The 22,729-nt window shown below is 32.7% G+C and overlaps 1 protein-coding gene across 5 annotated transcripts in view; it reads right to left on the bottom strand.

Annotated features, from left to right (window-relative positions):
• Window positions 1–5,459: 5,459 nt before the first annotated feature.
• Window positions 5,460–22,729, bottom strand: part of LOC123693037 (fasciclin-1) — a 79,290-nt gene continuing 62,020 nt past the window's right edge. For all 5 annotated transcript variants that reach the window (XM_045637938.1, XM_045637940.1, XM_045637939.1 and 2 more), the window contains 6 exons: window positions 21,241–21,398; window positions 20,284–20,374; window positions 18,189–18,409; window positions 15,217–15,379; window positions 13,414–13,561; window positions 5,460–5,951 (listed from right to left, as the gene is read on the bottom strand). In XM_045637938.1, coding sequence (XP_045493894.1) covers window positions 5,752–5,951; window positions 13,414–13,561; window positions 15,217–15,379; window positions 18,189–18,409; window positions 20,284–20,374; window positions 21,241–21,398 — 981 coding nt within the window. In that variant the 3' untranslated portion in view covers window positions 5,460–5,751. The remainder of the gene's footprint in view (window positions 5,952–13,413; window positions 13,562–15,216; window positions 15,380–18,188; window positions 18,410–20,283; window positions 20,375–21,240; window positions 21,399–22,729) is intronic.

Below are 22,729 nucleotides of genomic sequence, written 5' to 3'. Positions count from 1 at the left end.
TATTGTACGTATATAACAACGTCACTTAACTCTAAGAAAATAGAATAACAATTCTTAAAAATACACTGCAACATTTTCAGTATATAGTACTTATATACTGAAAATGTTGCATATCCGACACAAAAAAAATCAATTTGAACCAGAGCCTAAACCCACCAAACGTGTATAAATATTAAACAAACCTCAAGTATTCGTTTTAAAACGAATCCTAGCGCCGATTGCAAAATATATGACCGATCGTTTTTAAGCTTGGGCCTTGCTCTCTGAAAACCATTTTGCTTTTATGAATACCTACAGTGAAAATATTTTCGTAGAAATACGCGTGAAAACTGCACGTTTTCTGTTTTACTTGTGGTAAGTTATTTTATTATAATTTTGAGGTAGCATTGAATGTGTTAATTTATGTAATTTTCCTTTTTTACAGAATTTTAGTTGGATAGAAATTCAACAATGTTATTTTTCTATAATTTAAATTGTTTTGTTTTCTACCCATATTGTTTGTACAGTTTCTACGCTCTTTTACCATGAATATTTTTTCCTTTTCAGCCGATAAAAGTTCGTAGAATATATTCAAATGGCTCGCGTTGTGGCGCTTATCAAACATCGGTGCCTTAGTAAAACGTATTAATATTTTAGATCATTATTGAAGAAACATTAGATACGTAACATTTGCCCACAACAGTACTGTACATTATAAACTGATGAATTTATCTATAATGATGGTTGATGGAATGGAAGTTGTCTTAGCTATGGTCTTAGGTATGTAATATATAGATCTTGATCGGTAGTCCCGGATGTTGCGGTGTGTACATCCGGGTAACGCTTCCCTTGTACGACCTCTGTCTAAACGTTTACCTACGATTCTATCAAAATCAATGTGTTGTGAATATTGAACTTCATTTTATACTCAAGCTCTGGCTTGTTGGCTGCTTTGATGAAGCATGATTAGTCGATTATAAAAATGTGATTTGGGTGCTAGTGGAAAATTGTATAAAAATTAGTGCCGTTTTTGAACGGGATTCGGTTCTCTAAGTTATTTCATTAGTCTGCTAAAATTGTAATTTAAGTATTGCAATACATTTGCAGGGTGGTTTTATTTACTCCTGAAAACTGCATCACTCGATGCCGAAAGGGTGTTTTGTTACAGAAGTTTGAACAGTGTGCTGTATAATGGTAAAAACTAACTGCTAACAAACTTTCTAATTAATTATTATTTTCATATTTTACACTTAACATATCAAGTCTTAGTACCAAGTACATAACATGTAACATATTTTCCAACCATTGTGTACCCACTAAATTCTGCAAGATTAATTACCAAAGGCTTTAATAAACTGTGTTATTTTAACAAAGGAACGGTCACTAAAGTGGGGAACAAAGGCGGTCGTACATGCCAAATTCTCTTGAGAGTCGGCTCGTTATCACTGTTTCTATTCGTACGTCTTGCTTTGCTACTACCACGTACCTTAAAATTAGGATCTTTAGTAATTTAACTTGTATATTATTAGTATTTAAATGTGTTTCGGATTTACCCTTCTATGATTTGACCTATAGGTAGGTAGGTACCTCCTTAGAATGGTGTAGGCTGTAGTCTGTAGACTGTTGTCGGGTTTAATATACCTACCTTAATCGTTGTTATACCTTATTTTAATCGTTAATTTTTTCATGTCTGTTTGAAGTTTATGAAATATTGTTATGTTACAAATATTTTCAAATTAAAAAAATTACATTTAGGTACCGCAGCAAAAATGTTTCCGTAAAAATTTGCTAACAATGCGTTCATTTAATTACTGGCGAGGTGAAAATGGAATGAAAATGCAGGGAAGCTGTCGGCCGTGAATAGATGAGTCCCGTGTAACGAAAGTGTGAAGGATGAACAGAAACAATCACCACTAGCTAACGACTGGAGTGCATGTATATTTCAAAGGTCTGAGAGTAGCTTTTGATAAAACATGCAGTCAAACTCGTAGGGGAGGCGGAAAAACGCTGCAATACGTCATCGTTACACGCTAAAGTGGCTTTTTGTTAAATTATTTATTACTGATACCTTTTATTGACTGCGTTGTAAGTTAACAGAAATTTTAAATAGCAAATTAGTGTTTTCTTGCTGTATGTATCTATCGCTTACGGCTTAGTTTTATATAATAGAAAGATATGACTTCAACAACGAATTTGAATTAGCAGTAATTGTTTAAATAAGTTTTTGTAATGCGTTGAATTAATGGTTCCTGCATCAAAGTGTAAATCTAAATAAAATTATTGGCAAGTAATGTGTAATCCTTGATCATCAGAAGCTCTAGATATGTTTCACTGAATGTATTTTCTTTTTCTTACCTTGTCACACAGATATTTTATATTTCCTCTATTGGGGGTCGAAGATAGAACTGTTAATCATCATTAATTGCCTACATATATTATATAAAGCATCTTACTAGTATATCCTTAATCCCTTATCGCGATTGATACACAATCACAATATTAGGAATATCAAATAAAATTTGAACAATAGCACAGGAAAATCATTGGAATGCTTAAACATAAATTCACTGAAATAAGTAGCGATACAATATTTGATTTAATTATTTAACGCAACGTAATTGCTACTGAAAAGATATTGTAAAAAGATAATAATGTTACTCCATTTTAATGTTCATAGTTAACATTTTATCGAAATGGAATAAACGTTAGGAAATTGTTAAATTTCGCATAATTACGCTAAATTTTCATCCAGCAGAAATGTTCGTAATGAATTAATTGTTGATTATAATTATAATTAAGTGATATTAGTGTTGATTAACTAAGCTGTAGTGATTTATCTTTGTTTTATGATAAAAGGACACATAATATTCTTTATATTTCTTATTTTCCTTTTTCTTTACTACGCTTTATCCCACGGCTTCTTTGAACTAATCCAGAAAAAAATAGAGTAGGTATCTGTTTGCAAAAGTGAACCAAGTATGATGACGATAATAATTGATCATTTGTCAAGAGATATAATTAAGCCACAAGAGATGAAGTCTGAAGGAAATAGAGGAAGAAATAAAAGAAAATTCATTGGTAAATTCTTTATTTGTTAAACACATTCAGTTATAATTTCAACATTTAATACTGAGATATTACAATTACATTTTGATGTTCATCATTCCAAATATTTGGTACACATATTTGGTTAAATTATATTGTCACATATTTTATTCCTTGTCATATAACAAGTTGTATAAATATTAAAGAATAAGCATAGCTACTAACACATTGTTCGTTACTATGAAAACACCTTATAAGCTATTAATTTCGTCTTTTAATCAAATTTTATCGTTTCATATCCATCCAATCTCATACAATAGAACGACATAAAATTCAATACATATATCAAATAATTATTTAATGTATCAATGCCATTTAATATATTATCTACAAATTCGCTTCATAGACATCCTTGTATTTAATAGAAACATCATATATTGCAAAAATGGCTCGTAAAACTGTTTATATAGGATAATACGCAGATAGTAGATACATTACTTAAAAAACCTTTAAAATGATAGGAGTCAAACGTGATGTACTTTCGGTAGGTTCTAAATTATTAATTTAAACTATAAATATAACTTACACAAATTATGTACACTTAATGATAATAATAATTAATTGTATGTCAGTTTCAAATGCACCACAATTTATAAGCACATCCATACGTATATACATTAAAATAATTTAAGGTCGAGAAATATTGTATGACTTATCATAATGTTATAAACGCTTAAACTAAATAGTTCTATAGTAGTTACCTAAGATGGAATATTTTTGCAGACAATAAATATAATGTGTAAGATAATCGAAGATAAATAATATGGAATGTAACATGTCTAAGACAAAACAGATTTATAATAAAATCTGATTAAATATTTGAAATATTTAATTTTGTTGAATAAAATCATTTCCTCGTTCCAAAGGCACACCGCAAAACGTATAACAAGAGAAATATATATTTACGTAAATAAATACTTTTAAATTTGACTAAACTTATTCATTAGATACATTTTTAATTAGGTATTAAATATTACAATTTATAATTGGACCAACTCTGATAAGAACAAGCATAACTAAACAGTATTTTATAAAAATAAATTGACGGCGGATGGATGGAAAGGTGAAATTAGTGAGGTCATGACTTGACATTTTCAGCGACCTATGTCCAAACTAGAGAAATTGCTTTCGTGGCCCTTGGCTCGAAAATAGGCGCCATGACTTGTACCTAAATATCCACTGAGAATGAACAAAGTTTTTTTCAACCTTTGTTCCAAGAATAACGTTGGATAAATGTACCAATCAATTAAAACTTGGCAGTGGTGGCTCATCTTATTGATTGAGTATTTTTTCTGATATTACAGTTAGTGACTTACTTCGATTGTTTGGTTATAATGAGTTCATGATAGGTATAATATTTAATCTAGGCAAATAAATATTTACCAGTCATTTTACTCCTATTATTAAATGTTATTTTGCACACAAATATATGATACTTGATAAATTCGATATCTATAGTTAACTGTTATGTCAATATTGTAGGGATATAAGGAGTCAAAAATGGTACATATTTATAGCAAATAGAAAATTAATTTTTGATGAACCTAAACAAAATGTTTTGTCCCGTAATCTCAAAAACATAGTGTCATCAGCAATTAGTGAAAACGCAAATGTACCTATTTTATTTTTACAATAATTCAAAAGCAATCCATAAAAGTATAAATTCCACAATCTTTCATTGACGGGAAGATAACATTGGTAATGTGTAAGTTCATCGGTAATACATGATCAGTATATCAATACTTTCCAAAAAACAGCAGATTTATCAATCCAAAACCAAAAATAACGCATAAAATTTATAAAAATGTACATAATATTATTAATTCGTAATATAAAGATTATTGCGTTTTCCCGTCGGTTGATAGACCTGCCGTATAAAATTTAACTTTATTATAAATTTATAATCATACATACCTAACACGTATTTCTGAAATTCGAACATAATTTTAATATCCTTGCCGTTACAAAATTGACATCAATATAGCCACAACTAAAATTGAATTTTTAATCAGTAGGTACGAGCGTTGCAAGCGCTCGACCGTCGCTCGTAACCATTAAATAAATAAAAAGTGGCTCATACGCTTGGTATTAGTCAGTTCAATAAAGAAACGAATCTTCAATGGCGGCCAAAGCTGACTTTGACAGATGGTAGGATTAGCAAAAAAGAAAATAAAAATAACGTAAATTGATAATTATTTTATTAATTATTTCAAATTGTTTGTTGACAAACTTTTTTGTTATTGTATTTGTGTATTTATATGAATATGTGTATTTATACGTATACAGAATGTAATAAAATACTTGTAATAAGCCCATAAAACTGAACAACTTTTCCCAAAGAACATATTTTGTCAAATTCCAATAAAACATTATTATATTTACTTTCGCAAATGCATAATTGTCATTGTAAATTTATGATAAAAACTATTATAGGGAAAATCAAATACATTTTAGTGATTTTATTTTTCCCTTTTTTTGCATACCGTACGGCCGTGTGTGAGTGAGAGGGAATGATAAGCGCCGCCATTGAAGATTCGTTTCTTTAAAGAACTGACTAATATAAAAGTACGATTCGTTTCCGCAAACAACCTTTTCATAAACCAGCGCAAACGAATCGCACCTATTACAAGGAACAAAAGTCCTAAATTGTCATAGCGTAAAAACATCCTAATTCTCTAGAATCCTAACGAAAAGGAAGGAAAGCGCTAGAACGGTAGCGGTATGAGCGAGTGGGTTCGCGGCGCCGGTCGCGCGGATGTCGCTCTCGAGCACGAACGGCTCGTCGATGACGTGTATGATGCCGTTCGTGCACTCCACGTCCGGCCGGAACACGTGGATCCAACGACCGTTCCATTCCACGTAGTAATCTGCGATTGACACCCAATTATCGCTTGGTCATTTGCAGATCGGGTGACAAGATAGTGTGTTGCTAAGCCTTGTACTCAGTGTAAACATTTGTCTAGCAACTGTTGAATCAACATGTTACGTAAAGCAAAACAGAGAGATAGACAATTTGAAAAGTGGCAATAATGGTACCGAATTGATAAAGGCATATTATTGAAAAGTTCTCGTTAGAGCAACATTAAGACAAAGTTTCCAGCAACAGTCTAGCCCATCATCTTAATGTTGATCAACTGTTACTCATAAAATATTTACTATGAATAGAAGGCTTCAGACCCATTGTGAAACTAACTTTAGTTAAAAATGCTAAATGAATCGTCTTTGTTAGTTAGACAACGGATCCAGCAATTCTTAGATTTATATGTCATGCAATAGGTGATGTTTCGAAAATGAAAACTTCAGAGTTTGTTTAAAACGTTTAATTTAAATTTCACTCTGTTGATTCAAGGTGTAAAGTATAAAAATAATTAAGTTATTAAGTAAGCACGTTTCAAACTACTAAAAAATTTTTAATTTCAAAACATGCATAATTGATGAACATGAACAAAATGATGCAAGATGACTGAATGCTTTCGCAAAGATTAAAACTATTAAATAAACTCATTTTCTCTAAACTCACTATAACAATAAACAAATTGTGGGTAACACCGCCGTGCGCGTTGTACGTAACAGCTCCGTATAAAACAATAAAATTAATTACAAAAAGTGAATAATTCCCAAATATGTTGTGCTAAATGTGATAAGTAAGGCCTAATAGCAGTGTGTGAATGTTTGCAAGTTGCTGTGTCATCCCGTAGGAAAGTTAACTTAGTTTTGAATATCGATGTGAATTGGAACAAAGTATAGTCTTAAATTATCCCATTAGTCCATATTTATACTGATAACGAAGTGAAGTGCTAAAGTAATCAAAAAGAAGGTGTGAATTCTATGTTTTTGTGAATTCGTTGTTCCCAACGTTAAATTTAACCTTGAAATAGTCCTTCATTTGTACAATTGTTAAGAACAAGAAAAATACATAGCATTTATTCGACACAAACGTCAATGATCTCTTAGCATATTGAGTTAACCATTGGGCTTAAATCAACGCCTCGAGAGTTGCAAGTTCAAATCCCAGCGTATCGAAAAGAATTTTTTTTTTTAATTTTTTTTTTTTCTCACTCATAAATTTTGCAAGAGTAGGGAGGAGGAAGGGAGAGAGAAGAAAAGAAAAAAAAAAAAAGTATGGCACCATCAAATTCATGTGCTGGCTGTCGTAAGGAGTTACCGAAAAAAGATTATTTGTGTTGCCATGTCTGCAAACTAAAGTATGACCTTGACTGTGCTAATATACCTCGTAAGCGGTTTGTAGAAATGGCCACAAGGCAAAGGGCCTCATTTAAATGTCTAAATTGCTCAGGTAAACAGCCGATAATTGTTGGTAACACGAAAGCTTCAAGTATGGATTCCGAAAGCAGCTGCCGCGATTTAAGCTCCCATGAGACTAGCCCCGAAAGTGAATCTATGTTCATCGATGGTGTGACACAGCGCATGAAGCCCACCTACCAACCCCCACAACCTAATAAACAGGATTCCTTTGTCACCGAAGAAAGGCTACGAGACATTCTGCAACAAGAATTATCATCTGCTCTTACTGTAACAATAAAAAGACTGGTCACGTCAGAGCTAAACAACCTTCTTGAAAAGATTACTGGATTTCAGGACACGATCACCTTTCTAAACCAGCAGTTCGAAGTTTTGAAATCCTCTCTAGAAGAAAAAACATCTGTTATTGAAAATCTGAAGAAGGACAACGACATATTAAAGTCCACTATTACTAACTTGTCGAATAGACTCGGATCCGTTGAACTACACATGAGGGAGAATAACATTCTGATTAGCGGAATCCCTGAGCACCGGTCTGAGAACTTATTTGAAACTGTCCTTCAAATAGCTAAAGTGATAGATACTCCCCTAACTCAAGAAGATATACAGCACGTGACCAGGGTTGCAAAGGTATCTAATGACAGTAATAGACCGCGTGCTGTGGTTGCTAAGCTTCGAAGTCCGCGATTACGCGACGTTGTTCTGGCTGCTGTGAGTAAGTTTAACAAAAAGAATTCCAATGATAAATTAAACTCACACCACATTGGTATAGGGGGAACAAAAAAACCAATATTTGTTGCTGAACATCTGACTCCAGAAAATAATACCCTATACGCAGCTGCCCGTGCCAAAGTAAAAGAAGCTCATTATAAGTTTGTCTGGATTCGTAATGGGCGCATTTTCGTAAGAAAAAATGAAAACTGCCAAGCCTTGCTTATCAGAAATAAAGACACTTTAAATAAGCTAATCTAAGCTACATACTTAGTTTTTAATTTTATATTAAGGTTTTATTCTTTTTTCCAAAAATCTGTGGGTACTTTGAGTTATTATGATCGACTTGTATTACCAAAATGTGCAGGGCCTACGAACTAAAACTGTTAATTTCCAAAAGAACTTGTCTACGTCTGACTATAAGGTGGTCGCTCTTACTGAAACTTGGTTGAACTCTGGTATATCAAATAACGAACTATTTGACAGCAGATACGCCGTATATCGTAGGGACCGTGCCAGCTCTAGTAATACTAAATTGGATGGCGGTGGGGTGTTGTTGGCTGTATCTCATGAATTTTCATCGTATCGAATTCAGTCTTGGGAATCAGATGTTGAGGATTTATGGGTCACCATACACTTCAATGTTGGTCAGATAGTAAAAAAGCTTTCTATCTGTGTTGTTTATATGCCTCCTCCAGTCAAAACTGAGACACTTAAAAGTTTCTTAGACAATATTGATAGAGCGGCAAATCTGAGTGACGACTTAATAATTCTTGGCGATTTTAATCTAGGATTTATTGATTGGAGGTTGCTCAGTAACGACACCTTTATGACACCCTTTAATTACAATAATAATTTAGGTCATGCCTTGATTGATTTCATGTCTATTAATAACTTAAAACAATATAACTGTGTCAGTAATAGCGATACCCGTTTCTTGGATATAATTTTAAGCAATTTATCTCATATCAATGTAATGGCTGCTCCCGAATCATTAAGCAAAAGTTACCCTAACCATCCTAGTTTATTATTAAATATTCAGTCTCCTAATTTGTCCTTTTTACGAACGAGAGGTGCCCCCAAATTGAATTTTTACAAAGCCGACTACACTGCCATATTGAAAGAGCTTCGGAGTATAGATTGGGCCCAAAAGCTTTGTGTCTTTGAAAATGTTAATAGTATGGTATCTGAGTTTTATGATATCCTGAACATTATAATAAGCAGATTTGTACCTAAAACGTCCTACACTAAATCAAAATACCCGATATGGTTTAGTTCAATTCTCATAAAATCACTTCGCGAAAAGGATAAGATTCACAGACGATATCGTATATATAGAAATCCACGTGATGAGATAGAGTACAAACTTATTAGGAAGCGATGTCATAAACAGTACGATGATTGTTACACTAATTACAAAAAGAACATTGAATCAAATATTAATGAAAACCCTAAACGTTTTTGGAGTTTTATTAAACACAAAAGAGGTGGCCATTCGCAGCTTCCTTCTTGTATGAAATTGGATGACTACGCGGTGCATTCTGAACCTGAAATCGCTAATCTATTCTCGAGACACTTCTCTTCTATTTACTCATGCCAACAATCCCTTGATATGAATAAAATATCGCTTCAAGAAGGTAGTGATCAATTTGTGACATCTATAAAATTATCTGAGCTTGATATATCGAAAAAAATACAGAAGCTGGACATAAATAAGGGAGCTGGGCCTGACTCCATTCCTCCACTTTTTATAAAGCGATGTAGATCTGGAATAACATTACCTCTAACTATTATTTTTAATAAATCGCTCAAAGATGGAGTTTTCCCCGAAGAATGGAAAAAGTCTCGTGTAATACCCGTTTATAAAAAAGGGGATATCATGGATGTAAAGAACTACCGCCCGATATGTATCTTATCTTGTTTTTCAAAGCTCTTCGAATCCGTTATATATCCCATGATCTCCAAAAATATTGACAATTTTATTTCAGATAGTCAGCATGGCTTCCGGAGGGGTCACTCAACTCAAACTAATCTAATTCCTTTTGTAACTGAGATTTGTCTGGAATTGGACCAGGGACGTGAGGTCGATGCAATATATACCGACTTTAGCAACGCCTTTGATAAAGTCAACCACACTCTACTTCTTCAGAAACTCGTGAATTACGGGATTGGAGAACCCTTACTGAAATGGCTAGAATCGTATCTTCATAATCGGCCACAGTCGGTAGCTGTCGGTAACTCTTCCTCTGCATCTTACGTTGCGCAAACCGGTGTACCTCAGGGCTCTCACCTAGGACCCCTGCTTTTTCTCATATTCGTGAACGATATAAATAACCATATAAAAAACTGTAATGTGTCCATGTTTGCTGATGATTTAAAAATCTACAAAACTGTAAACTCACCTTCTGACACCATTCTTGTTCAAAACGATCTCAATAAAATTAAAGAGTGGTGTCTTGTAAATGGTATGACTCTCAATGCATCTAAGTGTTTCCATATAAGGTATACCAGGAAGAAAAAACCACTTGCTGCCATGTACGAGCTTGACGGCGCACCATTAAAAGAAGTTAGCGAAATTCGCGATCTCGGTTTGACCATCGATAAAAAGTTAACATTTATTTCTCAAATTAACAAATCAGTCACTAAAGCTGCCCAGATGTTAGGATTTCTCAAGCGAAACACGGGTTGCTTTGGTGTAAAAACTAAAACAATTTTGTATAACGCCCTAGTGCGCAGTCATCTCGAATATGGTAGCCTTATATGGAATCCATTTTATACAGTTCACTCACAACGCATTGAGAGTATTCAAAGAACCTTTACAAGGCACCTAGCGTTTATAAGTAGTGGTTTCTCTCATAGACAGCCATACAAACAGCGTCTTAACAAATTCAACATGATATCTTTACATAATCGAAGATGTTTTACTGATGTCTTGTTTCTGCATAAGCTTTTAAATGGACATATTCAATGCAAAGATATTTTGAAACTTATTAGTATTCAAGTGCCTCATTCATTTCCAAGGACACGAATAAACAGAATCTTCCATATTCCTCTTGTCAAAACAAATTTGGGTGCACAGGCTCCTCTCATTCGAATTCTTAAGGAATACAACAAACTTAACAGTACCATCACGGGTCTTGATGTATTCGGTAGCCGGCTATCCCAATTTAAAAGAATTGTTTTCAATTATTTACGTACCCACAGTATTAAGAAATAGTGTCTTATTTTATATATATATATTTTTTTGTCTTACTATTATTATTAATCTGTTTCAACATTTTAAAACAACGCACCATGTTTCATGTGACTTTTTCTTTTTTAAACCATGTTTTAGAGTATGTTATTGTATAAGTTATGTCATAGCTGAATTTATGTACACCGTTATTGTCATATATTTTAGATATTAATATGTTCAATATGTTTTTTTATAAAACTTTATATAATGTATGATGTGGTGTTACTTTTTAAAAAAAAAAAAAAAAAAAAAAAAAAAAATGCATCCTTCATGAAAGTAACCCTCATGAAAATTACTTAAGCGTGAAAATTACACTCATTAGAGTTATCTGACTTATCTAACACTAATGAGTGACCGGGACCGGAGTTTGCTAGTTACGCGAGAAAGTCACGCAAAGTCACTTGAAAACTGATCGCTAACATCTCAACAGAAGGGGATATTTGAGGCTTTAACGACGTAAAAACTGTTTATATCTGGACAATCTCAAAAGGTAAGGAACACTTTATCAGCCACAATCGATACCTGGCATCTTAAAAGATTGGCGTGTTGTGAGTCTTGCTACTATGTATATTTTAGTTCTTTTCTTATAACTGTTTTAGTTTCAGAATTCACTCTTTTAAATGTTAGCAGAAAAGTTAAAAAAGGAGAAATTTAGTATAACGAACTCCATATTGAGACGCGGTAAATAAGCTTCATTGCGGATAGTTTATGGATCGCGGATTAACTTCGCTAATCACTTAATTAGCTAGTTCGACGGGTTCTAAATCCAATTTGGCAGTAAATGGATTATTTTAATTCAAATTGAAACTGCTACTTCTCCTATTCATCAGTGATCTATAAATCATGACTTAAAATATAATCCCTTTGCGTATAATACTTAAAAATTAAAATGTCTATGGTCAGGGTTATGTTTCATATAAATAGATTCAGAATAGGATATGTACAATATGTAGGTAGGTATTTATAGCATTTGTCAAACTTATTTTTTGTATAGGTTTGTTAAAGCCTGGCCAGCAAACGTGGAAACACTTTGGGAACATTAAACTGCAAGAATGGTAAATTTACTACACTATACAATGATTAATGCAGTTTTGTTTCTGACAGATGCATGTTGAATTTTTCACTTTAATACAAAAAAGTCACTGCTCCAAAATGTTCTGAATTCATTTTGTAATACTAAATAACACATTTATTCTAGTTAACAAGTGACTATTGAAGATAAAGTAGGAGTTATGGGTTCGTGCCCAGAACTAAGTCCTGGATGAATTTATGTTATCCCCATGTAGTCTTAGATATTACTTACGTTCAGGTAAATATTTTTTTAGACTTAAAATTTCATACCATTCAATTTGTTATTCATGATTTCATACTATATTTTAATATTCATTGAGACATGATGATGAAAGATGCATTTTTCAGTGTCACCATAAATTACATCACTTTAAGTTTAGTATAGTTTATATCCCCGTATTTGTTGTATGTACTCTTCTTCTATGGGTTCACATACTTTACGGTTAAGTTCTTCCCAAAAAAAAAACTATCCCATCAACTAGAAAAACATCAGTTTACAAAAGCACCCAATAAAAAAGTATTCAACGATCCCGTCATATTTGCCAAAATTATTTACCACAAACAAAAGATATACAAAGCACATTCTATGAGTCATACGTTTTTTATGTACGTGTATCATAAGCCTTATACAAGCTGCTTTATATGGGCGTATGCAGAAAGAAAGCTGGAAACTTATAAACGCTTACCGGCGCTTGTCAGTGCTGGTAACCCGCGCAGGAAAATATATGAACACGGGCCGATAAGCGCTGAACGGTGCCGATAAATCCAGACAAGCTTCAACACGCACTGGTCAGCGCTGGGCGCTGCCATATAAAATTTGTCTTGGTCTTCAACCTGCTTCCTTTGTGTAGAACGAGCAGTACTTATAAGTTTCCATCTTACTTTCTGAATACGGCTTTAGTCTAGTTACTAAATAATATTATTACGTCTACATGTAATGCTATACCTTTTTTTAAGTTATAAGTGTTGTCTGATTTTTAATGTACTGTATCATCTTTTTTGGGAATAAATGTAACGTATTATAACGTATTACGTATGTGTGCACTCACTCTTGTCGGACTCCTTGACGCGCAGACGCAGCGGGTCGCGCGCGGTGGGCAGCACGAGCGGGTGCGTCTCGTTGGCGAGCAGCTTCATGTCCGACACCGTGTACGCGCGCCCCGCGCGGATCAGGTGCCGCTCCAGGATCTGCTGCGTCTATGTCGCGAGACGAAGATAAATCAGCTGTTTCATAAATAGCCTAGGCTGTTTGTGAACCGGTGTTCTTAAATTATCTTCAGCCTATTATAGTGCGATTTACGCAACCAGTTTATTAGCTTTTTCATAAACTTCTTATATTTAATTAACTAGCAACCGTTTCTATACATTTAATAAATCTGTAGAAGGGTCAATTCTGTTCATTGAAAATATTGAAAAAGTAAATAGCAGGTATGTTACTGGATCGATACCAAACCCAAATATGTGATTAAAATTTTTTTTGTCGGTCTGTCTGTCTGTCAGTATGTGAGGGCATCACGTGAAAACTAACGGTTCGATTTCGATGAAACTTGGTATAATTATACCTTACTATCCTGGGCATAAAATAGGATACTTTTTATCCCGGAAAAATACGTAGGAAAAATTTAATCTTCATTTTTCTTAATTTTTCCGCGCGGACGGAGTCGCGGGCGGAAACTAGTTATTTAATATAACAAAGGCGTATCAGTAAAGAGTCCAAGCCAATAATGAAGTAGCTGATTGAACCAGAAACAGATGACAGATTCAAGTATGACACATAAGTTGACGAGGAGGAACGTATCCTTTTCCAAACGGTTCCGAATCATGAAGTAAGTATTCGCCAATACTTTCCTTACCTTTCTGCGAAACAGGGCAGGGGCGAATTAACTAAATCAAAGGTTATAAATTACTAACAATCAATTGAAATTGTATGTGTATTGTGTATGCAACTGGATATACATGACAATATTATGTGCAAAGAGCTAGGTACGTAGCAGACCATAAAGCATTTCACATTACAAGTTATGTCATGATTTATTAGCAATACATATTACCTGCGACAGAAAATTATGAACAACTTTATTATATTTGAAAATGGGTACAAAGCGAAATAACTTCAAGTCGATTAAATAAATGGAACGTGTCGGTTCGGGTGCGTATCAGAATTTGGAAAATTATTAAAATCCCAAAACTCCGAAACTGTTCATAAAGCCGAACTTTCGATCTCGGTCCTCGATATACCCGCATTAATAAACGCAATTTTATAATGTATGTGAATTTATAGACACGGTGATCCAGATTCAGTAAATGTTAAAATGCTAATAAAACGTAAACATAGGTTTTCTTAATATGTCTTTTTGGTATTAAAATTAGAAACTGATAGTAATTTAAACATACTGTTTTCATCTTACTAGCAAATTTTCCTATACCAAGCTATTAGCGTCGTACGATAGCGGCTTCTTCCACTTAAAATTAAATTAATAAACAGTGTCTCCGCTCGCTTCAAAATATTCTCTAGTTTCTTCAGTTTACTTACATTTACATTTAAAACAGTAAGAAAATATATTAATAAATGCAAAATGTTATACAATTTCGATATCGATAAAACGCGAAAACGTTAATTCCACTAATTTGCTTACGAACCTACATCTCAATATAAACGATAGAAATTACCATCCTGTAATTTTCATGAAAATTGGATCTTTGTATTTCAAGGCAATTTAATTGTTGATTTAGGTTCCAGTTTGTATAAGAGATATTATTATTACTTTAATAATCGAATTATTAGCTTTTTTACTTAATCATTAAATAGCGATTTGACCTATTAAAAATAATTTTTAGAATATTATACTTACATAGTAACCGAAATCTTCTTTAAACAGAGCATTGTAAGCTGAAGGGTGTTTAATTTGGAACTTGAGCCAAGCGTGATCCCGCGGCACGAAGTATGTGTAGCGATGCTCCAAGTCGTTGAGCTGGTGGTTGAACATCTGCCGCTTGCCAAGGTTGTAAGTTATACTAGAATCATATGGAATAAGTTGTTATGGCACTTTTGTATGAAGTAATTGAGTTGCAATCACGTAAAAAGGCATTTACGCAATAATGTAATCAATAATCATAGTAAAAGGGCTATGAAAACTTCGAGGATTGATAAATTCTAGTAAAAATACGTCATTCTTTAAAATTTAGTGCAATAAATATTTCATCTTGAATCTAACAACACAATTTAAATATACGTTAAAATGTATTCCAAAGATACAACAATATACATAAATGAAGAAATTTAACCTTTTTATGGAATCTTGCAGCGATTTTATTATTTACAACGTTTTGAACGCTTTACAGCAACCTTGGCCGTGAGCAAAACCATACCAAACCGCGAAAAACTAAAATTAATCCCAAGAAAATACTTATTTCTGTGGTACATATTCGATTTGCGTATTCAGCATAATACTATAATAAATGACAATAATTATTCAATTAAGACAAATACTGCAGAAATTATGAAACCATAGTAAGTATTCCTTTCTTGGTGAACCAACGCTCTTTTATGAAAAATTATTCAACAAAAATGAATTTTTATATTCTTCACGGTACTTGGTAGTCTAAGTTATAAAATACACTTCGGACTGCTGTAACATTATCATAAATTATAATAACTTTCCCATAAAACTTGAAATATAACTATTTTTTTATTGTTTGAAACACTTCTCTATATCTATACATATAATAAATCTGTAGAAGGGTCAATTCTGTACATTGAAAATATTGAAAAAATAAATAGCAGGGGGTGTTACTGGATCGATACCAAACCCAAATATGTGATTAAAAAAATTTTTGTCTGTCTGTCTGTCTGTCTGTCTGTCTGTCTGTATGTGAAGGCATCACGTGAAAACTAGCGGTTCGATTTCGATGAAACTTGGTATAATTATACCTTATTATCCTGGGCGTAAAATAGGATACTTTTTATCCTGGAAAAATACGTAGAAAAAAAATAATCTTAATTTTTCAGTTTTATCCATAGACGTTGTTCCGTAGAACCGCGAACACACGTTGCGTATTATTATAGGCCTAGCCGTATTTGGGAATTGGGTCCAATAGATATTTATAAGATGTTATTGTCAGAGGTACTCAAAATGGATAAATAAACCATCCACGCGAAGACCGACATCCGCGCGGACGGAGTCGCGGGCGGAAGCTAGTTATACAATATACATGAACGAGAATACAATTTTGGTTCATCACATCGCAAAATATATTCGAAACTTCGGGAAAATTCATTGTATAAATGAATTAACAGAATTGTTAATGATTGTGATTATTATGAATGTTTATTATTCAACGAAAACGAATTTCGATAAAGCGATGGTTTTTCTTTTCATCAATACATTTCATACAGCCGGACTCGACGTTCAATCCAACTTTAATTATTTTGTGATTTTGTGTGTGATTTTATATCATATTGTACTGCATTATGTTAAACTTTTTGTTGTGTATTTATTTATATTACGATAAAATAAAGATTTAGTGAAATAAAGTGGTGTCTTTTTGGATTAAAGAATTAATTGCAATAAAATAGTACCTTTGTAAGTGAAAAAAGGTTGGTATTATAATGATAAAAGCCTGCCAACTTACTTATCTTTTTAATAAAAAATGTATACAAAATAAAATAAATTATTGCTAACAACATTTCAGTACAGGCAGAAAATACATAAATATCTAGACAAATGTATGAAAACCGTAAATATTATTCGTGTCTGGATAGAAAATAGTTCAAGTATTATGACGCTTGCATGCTTATACCGATGGAATCAATAAACATTTCAAACAATATGAAATAGAATAGAATCGAAACAATGCAGTTGAATGACTAAAACCATTTGGTTTTATCAGGACTACTTTAAAATGTAGACGGAGGATTTCCTCTTTCAATTTCAATGACGCGCGGATTGCTTTTATCCATTTACAGAATACTTTGTAAATTTTGAATAGTTATTTGTACCCAGATAAAAGACAACATTAGAAATACTTAAGTAGATAAAAATCAAACTGAGTCTTAGTTCTAATACTTGCACAGTAGGGTATTTTATTTCATCTACGACCTTCACAATATCTTTTATACATTTGCGTAAAACGAAGTTGGTGTTTTCCGAGACATCGTTAACATTTAATATTTTAGTCTCTATAAAAAGCCAAAACTAAGCCTTCGTAAAGACAAGACTACTTTCTCATTTAAAAAGGTCTGTTTTGTTTGCCTTTGAAAGTTAAGCCTATATTATTGGGTATATAGTAAATGTCCTAAGTCAAGAAATTACCTAAAATTATTATTTCAGGATTATTCAAACTTAACCTTTTAAGCCAATTTTTTGCTAGCTTTTTATTGAGTTGCTCTCCGAAGACCAATAAATCAATCAAACTAATATTAATTCAAATCTGTTCAGCCGTTCTTGAGTTTATTTTATAGATATATATTTATATACATATATTATGTCAGTTTAAATATTTCATAGATTTTACTTGCCCCGATAATGTATCGGCATCTGATACTGATCGGATCAGATATCCTGAAACGCTGTTATGATTTACAGAACTTATTTAAAAATTGACAATAGGCTGGTACACACAGAACAAGCAACCTCGCGAAGCATATTCCGCCTAGGACTGATAACACCCAAGCGGTAGCATAAGCGCTTTCTTTGGCTAATGCCACGATTACACCGAATTGATTCGCGAATCAGTTCATTATGTGTGGACCCGCCCAATAAATTAAAAGAACCATTACATACAAATTGCATTGCATCCTTCACCATACACTAAAGCTACTCACTTGAGCATCGGATCCGTCTTCATCTTATCGAACACTGTAGTATAGGGTACACCAAGCACTCTATCTATGATGTGCACGAACCCGTTGGTAGCTGCAATGTTCGGTTGTGTGACCGTCGCGTTCACTCCTCCCCCCTCTACGGTGAGCGTCTGGTTCGTGCGCGACTCCAGCACGTTGAAGTAGAGATACTTACGGGGGAGAGCGGTTGGCGCTTGGTAGATCTGGCGGGAAGGGTTTTTCTTTTAATCGGCAGAACGGAGGTTGGTTTTATTTTTATGATCGGCTTCCGAAAGGAGGGTCTATGTTTGTGTAAGTATTTTTTTGAAGTGAAACTTCTTTATCGGGGTTGGAAAAAAATTTAGTGTAATATTTTTTTCGTTACGCGTGACATTTTTCCGTTACGCGTCATCTTTTTCTTATTCCTAGTCCCTACCACGCGTGATTCGACGTATTTCTGTAAAGTTGCATAAAGTAAATTATTTTTTGACAAATAAGGTCATAAAGAAGTTTCACTTCTTACGTGTGTACACTAGTACACGCACACATTTTTTTTTCAGTTTGAATTCTGATATGGGTTTAGACCAGGTGGATTACCATGTTTTAAAGCAGTACTAATACCAGTGAGGGAAATTGACAAAACTATAAACAACGCCATAACTTTCCCACACTAGGAATGAGCTTTAAGCCATCATGGTCACCCCCCAGGTTGGAAGAACTAGGGTTGAAACCTTGACACCTTGTATGCTAGAGGCTTTAGCGCACACGTGTCGATCGATCGTTTCGTTATGTTCTTTAAATTTTTGTATGTATTTTAAGAACGACACGTGTGCACTAGAACTAAAGTACTCCAAGGCCAGAATATGTAGGTATGAATATTTTTTCTCTTTAATGGTTTTAAAAGTTAATAAAAAAGCAATGAGAGCCTTTAGATTTTTATTATTTTATAGAGAAATTGGATTCATAGGCGGGATTAGAAGCCAGACAATTAATCACGACTTACAAATGAAGGTCAGTCAGCAGCCGTAGTAAGCGTTTTACTCGTGGAATTTAAACTATTTATTTTGTTCATTCTATTTGATGGGATAACAAACACATTCAAGAAGTGTTGATATTAAAGGATTCAAATCCAGCTCTGCTATGGACAACTATTCACATTTTTTTAAATACTCCTTTTGTATTTTTACCCTCAAGCCTAGTTTTAAAAGCAAGCTCTAACTATTGGGTTTCCGCTTCAACATCAAGGTTCGTCTCACAAACGACTATTTCATGCTCCGATTGAATCAATATGTAAACTAGAACTTGAGGTATTCAGATCTGTGGGACATGAAACGTGCAACACAGACGGACAATACGCCTAAATTGACAACGATGATAGACATGCTCATTGCTCACTGCATACTGTATTACCTTACTCTATTACCATAACAATTAAACGGTTTATTATTTAATAGACGATTACATTTAATTTGAAATTAAAAGTTAGTGTTCTGTGATGTAAATAATTGAGGATATAATTGACCATTCTGCGTTCGTTAAATGCTGCTTGGCCGCAAATTTATTCTTAAAAGTAGTCTTACTGAATAAGTTTATATTTATTTGTAAAAAACAAAATAATAAACCGTCTCGCTACTCACTTTTTCTTTATAATAATTTAATAGAATTGAGTAATTAACTATATTTTATACAACACTTAAACAACAACATTTACAACATTATTAACATATCAACAACAACATCACGATCCTTAACATACATTTTCAGGAAGCTATTCCGTTCAGCAGCAATTCGAAAACAATTTGTATATTGTTAATTTGTTAAGTAGAAATATTATCTAGAAACTAGATGAATAAATAAATAAATTATTACCTAGGTTTTTAACCTTACTCTGAAATTCTATAAGATGATAAAAAAAAGAATCGCCAGAGCCTTCAGTTATGTTTTCAGGATAATTATAGAGTGTATGTTTGTATATTTTGATGAGGAATAAAATATATAATGTAGAATTAAAAACATGTTACATATTAAAAATTAGATCATAAAACATGTAAACCTGGCAACTCATATAATGTATTAAAATTCAATTAAATTCACTGACCTGATTCATGTTATTGTGGATTATGACGTCCATCGGTAATCGCTCGCGAACCAAATGGAGGCTTAAAATTTCTCGAAGCTTCTGGTGGTTTCTGTTAGAGAAAAAAAACTTAGATTTAATAACTGTTCTTTTTTACGGACTTACATGTTGCGGTGAATATAAAGGTTATGAATAATATTCGACTCTACTTTGTAAATTGATCAAATCCAACATGTTGCTAACATAATATGTAATTTTCCTGCATACTTCGTCCTGTATTTTACTGTAGTGATAGAATTTAGACAAAACATTTGAAACATTAATTTATAGAAAAACAATCTTTTTAATTCAAAATTACACAAGAGCCAATGTTTTCGAACATCTATTTTCACATATTTTCGAATGTTTGCCCATACTTCTAATCACAATAATAAGAAAGCATAATATAGTCTGTATCTGTAAAACTAAATCAATATTGGAAAGGATCGATAAGTATCACATGAAATCACGTATCCTAATCAAATTTTCATGTTACGTTAGAGGATGGTTGAGAATTAGACTTCATATCAGCGGAGATGAAGCGTACATGATTAGAAAAGAACCTTTAAATGGATTTGCAGCGTGAATGGTGATTGGATTCGGGAATCAGTGCATGATTCACTTACTTTGTCACTAGATTGGCAACGCGGAGTAATAGCGCAAAATTGTGGGAAGTTCGATACGAATTTGTACATTGTTCTATGTTGTATATGTATCATCTTTGGAAATAGAAAATGATGAATAAAATAGTTGTTACTTAATTTTGAATTAATTGTAATTTACCTGTACCTAATTTCGTATTGCATATTTACGACTCAATTTTAGTTAGTGTTTCTTTTACATTTCTCATTCCATTCTCATTAGTATAAATTTACTCAGTGTATATATTAAAGAATAGAAAAAAGGGCATGTGAGTTGTGACATGACAAAAAAAAATACCTGAGTATATTCTGTACGCTGTTCTCATTCCAGGCTTCATTGGAAGGCGCGAACAGCGTGATATCCTTGGCCAAGTTCAACTCGTTCAGAAACTGGTTGTTTGGCCCCAAGTCCATTATGACTTCGTAAAATTTGCACAGCGGACCGTCTTCTTTTTCCTAAACAAGTAAAGCGTTGGCAACTATTTATTTAATGTAATTACTCTATAAAAGTCGTCTCAGTCGTTTTATTCTAAACATAAAATGAAACTCGTTAGAAAAAATATTAGTTAAAAGGTAAGATTTCATTGTTTATTAATAAAAACTTGCTATGTAGAGAATGTAATTACACAACAAACTTCGATCTTTTCTGGCAGTCTTGTATATTATTAAAAACAGATTACCATATAAAACAAGACTGTTGCTGTACAATGCTTTTGCTGACTCTATAATATCATACGGCCTTAGTAGCTATGGTAGGACTTATAAAACATATATGCACAGGATTCTGAACATACAAGTTCGAATTCTCAAAAAAATTGTGTCACCGCAAATAAAAAGAAAATTTAATAATGATATACCTAAACTTTTCAAACATTGCAGTGTCCTGCCAATTAATTATAAATTTGAATTTCAGTTGCTCAAAGAAAACTTCTTCAACACAAAATATCAAACATTAAATTCACACTCTTACCATACACGGAACACTACTCTTAATAAATTAATTAAACCATTCTCAAAAAACAAGTATGGCCAACGACGTACCGCGTTCTTGATACCAGATATCTTGAATGGGTTGGATACTAAATTAAGAAATTGTATTACTAAAATAAATATAAAACGTAAACTTAAGCAATATTATCTAGACAAGTTGTAGTTGATGTTATAGTTGTAAGTAAAAAAAAAAACTGTTATTTTTGTGCAAACTTTAGACTCAGCTTATGTATTCTACAGTTAAACCGAAATTGTTTTTGTTTATAAATTATTGTGTACGAACATTACTATAAACCTCAGTGGTTTTTTAATTCACAAGCTGTATAATATATCTGTAAACCTTTTTTGTTTCTGATAATAAATAAAAAAAAAAAAAAAAAAAAAAAAAAACAATTTCATTAAATTGAGTAAAGGGTTTTATATTTTTCATTTTACAGTAATTAAACTGAGTATTAAATTTAGTTAAGAACCCTTCGCTGTAAGAACTGTAAAAAACAATTAGTATTAGGCGGGGACTAAAAAAGTAAGACTGAACTCTATTTTATTTTAATCCTATAAAAATAAAGCAGGGACAAAGTCTTAACTATGGAATAATGATTTGTCCTTCTATATAAAACAATTGATTTAAACATTTAAAAAATGATATAATATATAAATACAATTTTCATCAATAAATTATAAAGTTAAAACAACCATAATATTATATAACACGCACATGGAACAAGCATCATTAAATTTTGTACATACCTTCAATCCCAAATTAATTTTAAACTAACATAAACGAAATGTATACCAAA

The sequence above is a fragment of the Colias croceus genome, chromosome 7 (assembly GCF_905220415.1).
Source record: "Colias croceus chromosome 7, ilColCroc2.1".
Lineage (NCBI taxonomy): Eukaryota > Metazoa > Arthropoda > Insecta > Lepidoptera > Pieridae > Colias > Colias croceus.
This window is presented reverse-complemented; position numbering and strand designations above follow the sequence as displayed.